Genomic DNA, 6,036 nt, shown 5'->3' with positions numbered 1-6,036 from the left:
AAAACCAGTGAATTCTATGGGTATAAGCCAATCACCACAGTTTTTTTTTATTTTGAAATGAGCCCCTCCCTTGATCCGAAGCAATGCTGCATGAAATTTCACAATGGTACATGGGGCATTCTATAAGTTCACAGATCATGGTACCTACAGAAGTATTACAGGCAGGGAAGGTAAATCCATGTCTAGAATACTGATTTATTCCAGAGAAATTATGAAGTCAACTAACTCCTCCATGATATAATGGATCCAAATTAATTAACTTACCCCCAGGTACCTGGCTGGTCCCCTTGAGATTGGTACATACCAGAAACTCTGTATAGTGCTGGCAAGTTGGGCATTCAGCAGCAGGGGTGGTCATATCAGCTTTGTAAAGGGAAACCAGGTTGCTGAGGCCATATATAGGCTCTATTCGTGCCTCCATGACCACTTTGTATAGGTGCCCATTGAAGAAGCACAGGAATGTCTGAAAAAAGAGGCTTACTGACCTCCACTGAGTGGGTCATATTACCCAACCGATTACTGAGAGCCTATTTGGGTGAGCATTCACTAATAGTGTCATGTTCTTGAGTGGTCTCAAGAAGTCCAAATACCACTTCTGTTATGTGTCCATTTTCCCAAACGTCCTCATTCAAAATCCCTGCTAATTAAGGTAAAACATTATCCTTGGACTTGGATCTGGATGCAATAAATTATGAGACTTAAGGTTTTTATCTCTTTAGAAAGGAGTGAATGCACTTTTGTTTATATGATGAATAACTTCACTATGTTACACAGTGTCCTTCTTCCAAAGGATGTAATGGCAAGAAGTATGTGTAGATGTTGGATAACTGAACTTCAGTAAATATTTGTTAAAATAAAAACAATTTTTATTTTTTACTTTTTATTCCGATATAAGACTTACCAAAAAGTTGCAAGAATAGTAAAAGGAATTCCTGTGTGCACTTAACCTAGATTCTCCAATGTTAACATTTTTCTATATTTGTTTTATCCAAGTCTGTCTGTCTCTGACTCTCTACACACACATACACACATACAATTTTAAAAATAGTTTGCAAGTAAGCTACATTCTCTTACAGAAAACAGTACCAATAATCAAAATGAGACCACGACCATGAATACTAACAGACCACTAACTGCCCTTATTCAAATTTTGCCAACTGTCCAGATTGCACCAGAATTTCATGAGCAAGGAAGAGACAGACTCAAATCTCTTCTGGGGTGTGAACAGGGAAGGCAGTGTACTGAAGTCTGGATTAGGGTGCAATCCACAGGGATGGAGGCAAGGGGGCTACTGCAGGCATTGAGCCTCCTCTGCCAGCTCCAGGCCCCAAGGATACCACCCTCCTCTTTCCTCAGTATCCCCAGAACTCCTTTGTGACCTTCCATACCTCTGGTGTTGCCATAAACCACTTAGTTCTCTAAATAAACTTTACCTGGGACCGACCACCCCGAGGCAGTGGCCCCAGGACTCTCCCACCACTTCAGCACCTAACACAGCTCTGAGGATCCACAAAGCTCCATGGTTGCTACATAGATTAGGTTTCTGTCTCATAGACAAGAGCTGGGGGTGGGCAGAGACCATCTCTTCTCATCTCTCTTTCCCACTGACAACTGAGGAACGGAGGCTCAGAGAACTCTGAGACTAACAGGGGCAGAGCTGGGTGGATGCCCCACTCCTGCCTCTCAGGCCTGCTGTCTTCCCCACACATCATGCAGCTGGCCTAAATTCCCCTTTCTACAGGGCAGAGTCACAATCTGCACACAGCATGGAGCTGGGGGTGTGGGTGGTGATGGGTGGGGGGCCGAGTGACACCTCAGGGAAGATGTGTGCTCACCTTGGTGGCTTGTGGCTGGATGAGTTGTTCTTTTTGAGGCTGCAATGTGGAGTCCATCTACCTGAATGTGGCGGCCGTAAACACACACCGGGAGAAACCTGAGGTAGGTGATGGACTCTGTGGCTTAAGCTGGCACCCAGTGAAAGCACCCTCTCCCACAGAAAGGAAGCCCCGGTCCCACAGAGCTTGGGTGTTTCACTCCAACAGGTAGGATAACCCAGAAATGTGGGAACCGCAGCCCAAACCTGAGGCACCAGAGACGCAGGGCTGGAGCAACCCCTGTCAAAAAGGCCTCCAGCCGGGATTCCGCCAGGCTTGCGGGAGAAGAGGGTCAGGATACAGGCCTGGCTGAAAAAGGGGAGCCTGGCCGTGAGAACAAGAGGCAAGGAGGGGCTGGCACTCCTGTCTCCTTCCTATTAACACTGGGTTCTCTCCTCTCAGAATGTGGACATCACCCGAGAACCTCAGGAAGCCCTGAACACTGTCCCTGCCCACTAGTGAGCCCTTCCCAGGAGGCCAAGTTGCCTTTGCTCTTGCTTTCTTTGTTTTTTCTACCCCAGGAGCTCCTGCATCTGCCCTTGCCTACATGCCCAGGTACCCCCAAGCCTCTGAGGATGTTCTGGCCTAGGCCTAACTTCATCCTCAACGGGAGGGCTCTGCTTCTGGCAAAGACCTCAGCAGCTCAAGCCAGGTCCCTGTTCACAGTCACAGCCAAAAGGCTGTCTGGCTCTGCATGGGCCTTTGTCTTAGTTTCTCAATTCTTGTTCCCTAAACAACAAAGGTTCCTCTTTCTCGCTGCAGGAGGGGAGAAGAGGCCATTGTGAGGCTTCCTTCGCTGTACATAAGACCTTGTTTCTGTGATGAGGCCCAGTTTCTGTGGGGGTGGGGGATTGTGAAGACTTTCTAGAGGCGGGTTCCCAGGCAGCATGTCCAGAGATGAGGGGGGCCAGTGGGCCTGTCCCTTTATGGGCAAATGTGACTAGGGGAATGAAATCTTCCTCCTCACACAGGAAACTATGGTACCTGGCTCTGCTTCTACTCCTACCCCCAACCCTGAGTTATTTCACTTTCCCTGTGGTTAATACAACCAATACCCTGGAGTCCCCAGAACATTATCTCCAGGAACAGTTATCTTCCCTCCCCTTCAACCACCCACTCTTTGAACTTTATCATCATCCAGAGTTCTATCTCTTCTGTCTTCCTAAATGCAACTGTCTGACCACCTACACCCTCTCATTATTTCATCTTTCAATGTCACTGCAAAACACCTAGCTGCATATCTGTCACAGATGAGTCACTTAAGTGATATTTATTAGATCAACCACACTTTTTCTTGGACCTCATTAACATTTGTGTTCATCAGTTCCTCCTTTGTTGCTCAAGCCATTAGCCAGAAAGCTGATCTGGCTAGCACTGAGCCCCCCCACCCCCATCTCTCCCATAGAAACATGTTGATCTCTCCCTAAATGCAGGAAAAAAAAAACCAGGGAGCACATCTAATTCACTCTGCCGTTTCAACGTTTATTTCTGATACCAAAACTTGACAGCACACAAGGGGGAAAAAGCAATAGACAAGGAACAGCAAATAAATTCATTTTGCATGCCACTTTCAGTCAACAGGATGTGGCTCTCTAGATAGCTGTGTTCAGAAGGATTCTGAGGCTTCAGCCTCACTCAGGGGAAAGACTATTGCAATTGATTAGCAATATCTGTGAACACAAAAATGAAAAAAAAAACATTAAAAATCAATAGTATATATCAAATAGGAAGGGAGATACATACCAAATAGTGCTTCCCCAAACTTCTCTCATCTCCCCACCATGGATTTCCCAGAACTCTCAGCTACAGCACACAAACACACTCCCATGGACTCTGTATCTCCCAATGACCCTAAATGCCCAATCCAAAGTGATATACCTACCCAACATCTCACTCAACCCAGAAGAAACCAATGGCACCAAAGTTGGCAGCGAAGTTGGCACTGGCCGTACCACCAGGGCCAATAATGGGGCCCGCGAAGGTCTGAGGAAATCTGGAGCGGGCATTCTGGTGGTATCTGGCCCAGAAGGTAAACGGGATTCTGGACCAGGGATCTCCAAAATCTCCTTCCTCATCCCAGGTCAGTAGCTCAAACTCAATGTCATCCCAGCTCCAGGGCCCAGATACAGCCTCATCTCCAATCCCCATGCGGGTTCTCGCCTCAGCCCTGGCCTCGGCCTCGGCTGCAGCAGCATCTAAAGCATCCAAGGCCTCGTCTGCAGCCTCCATAAACTGTGCAGTCCAGTCGCGAGGGTCTCTTTTCTGAACCTGAGATGAGGAATAGAAAATAAAATCCATAACACTCTAAATTAATATTTATGACACACCTGCTATATATTTAGTGCCCTGCTTTGTGTTACTGTTCACACAGTAACAACAACAAATACCACCAGTAATGTGGCACCTACAAGGTGCGATCCCTAAGATCTCATTCCTGCTCTGGACTTTTCCCATCAATCACACCTCATCCCTTGACCTATCAAGTCTGGAGCAGTCCCTCTATTACCTCTGCAATGAACCGCAACACTTTCATCTTGCTAGTCTCATGGTAGGAACGGAGGCCCCAGAGGAACTCATACTCAGGAGGGTTGCTGTTGGGCACTCGTCTGTAGTCTAGGTACCTTAGAAAGAGCAGAAAGGTCTTTGCCTCTACCCAGCCAGAATTATAGCCCATCAATGTGTAATAATCCTAGATTTTGACACCCCAGATTTCAGGTAGCAACTCCCCCCCCAACCCAGACTCATTCCTAAATACAGATTATTTACCCTCTAATTATCAGGCCTTCGAATTCCTGGGCCAGTGCTTCTATACCAAGCAGTCCCCTAGAGCGGGAGGGGGAGCTTGTGTAGAGTCATAGAAAGGACAACACTTAATGTTACCTCCTCCGCCCCAGCTCTAGCTCCAGGTTCTTGTCATCTTGTCATTGAACCACAGATAAGCCCACTGCAAAAGCCTCAGTCAAGTCCAGCCCTGGAAATATCTACAGTGGGCGTGGTGGACAGGCTTCACTTACAAGATAACTATGCTGCAGAAAAATCCAACCACAAGGAGTATATTCAATAAATACTCCTAAGTACACATGTTTTTCTGTATGCATTGGTAGAGTGAATATAAAAAAGGAGCACAGGGGTGGATTTCTGAGGCTGATCAGCACACAGACTTCATGGGGACCACACAAAACCATTTAGGTATTACTTACTTTTGCTTTACAAACTCGTAAGTGAGAAGTTTCCTCAGATCTCCAAGGAGGGGATGCCTCACCCTGAGAATATAAAAAGAAACCCATAATCAGAGACGATGACATTGCCCAAAGACAAGAAAAGAGGTTTCCAGCACAGAGGTCAGAGATGAGAGAAGAGGCAGAGAGGTCAGGACTATTTCCCCATCCACCCGGGTCGCATTCTTGGGCTCTGTACCTCCCCAAACCAATTCCCCTAGACCACCAGGCTGATGCAATCCTGGGACCATCCTCTGTTGCCAAAGGATGATATAAACAGGCAAGAGATGAGAGAGCCCAATCATACCCAGGACGCAGTCCCATCTTGCGTAGTGCCTCCCAGAGGACAGCTGCAATGGGAGGCAAGGGGAGACAAGGGACGGAAAATGAGCATGGAAATCAGGCTGAAGCCAACCCCCAGCTGCTGGTCCAGCCACTCACCTTCACTGGCACGGTTGCCATTCATGAAGATGACACCCAGAATCACTAAGAGGAGACCCAGCTTGGGTGTGTCTTTGGTCCTAAAGGAGTACAAAAAAAATGTTTTCAGCAGCTATTTGCATGAGAACCGCCTAGGCAGCCTCCCCATCCAGCTTCCCCAAGATTCCTCTACTAGGGGATAATTCTACCCCAGCTCTGCCCGTGACCTGCTATGTGACCCCAAATCCTGGATCCTGCTCTACTTCTACTTGAAACTCCTGGGGATAGAAGCACCACTGAGAAAGGTAATATTCCACCTCCTTTCCCATCTTACGTTCCCAGTATGCCAGCCAGGGACTCAGGGGTACTGATGAGAATGTACAGGTGTTCTTCCTTGTCAATTTCCTTCAGCTGAATTCCAAATTTCTACAGGGACAAGAAAACAGACTATGAAATAACAAAATCTAGCCTAAACTGCTACCCATACACGGTCACTCCCCTCCCCATGAGACTTGCTGGTAGGA

General features: G+C 47.2%; 1 protein-coding gene across 2 annotated transcripts in view; it reads right to left on the bottom strand.

Moving 5' to 3' along the window:
- Positions 1-3,335: 3,335 nt before the first annotated feature.
- Positions 3,336-6,036, bottom strand: part of MAGED1 (MAGE family member D1) — a 63,677-nt gene continuing 60,976 nt past the window's right edge. For both annotated transcript variants that reach the window (XM_072956042.1, XM_072956041.1), the window contains exons 7-13: positions 5,847-5,938; positions 5,534-5,613; positions 5,400-5,442; positions 5,075-5,137; positions 4,381-4,495; positions 3,757-4,142; positions 3,336-3,544 (exon numbers count right to left, since the gene is read on the bottom strand). In XM_072956042.1, the coding sequence (XP_072812143.1) occupies positions 3,765-4,142; positions 4,381-4,495; positions 5,075-5,137; positions 5,400-5,442; positions 5,534-5,613; positions 5,847-5,938 (771 nt within the window). In that variant the 3' untranslated portion in view covers positions 3,336-3,544; positions 3,757-3,764. The remainder of the gene's footprint in view (positions 3,545-3,756; positions 4,143-4,380; positions 4,496-5,074; positions 5,138-5,399; positions 5,443-5,533; positions 5,614-5,846; positions 5,939-6,036) is intronic.

Source organism: Vicugna pacos, chromosome X (genome assembly GCF_048564905.1).
Source record: "Vicugna pacos chromosome X, VicPac4, whole genome shotgun sequence".
Lineage (NCBI taxonomy): Eukaryota > Metazoa > Chordata > Mammalia > Artiodactyla > Camelidae > Vicugna > Vicugna pacos.
The sequence above is the reverse complement of the archived record's forward strand: the minus strand, read 5'-3'. Positions and strand labels throughout refer to the sequence as shown.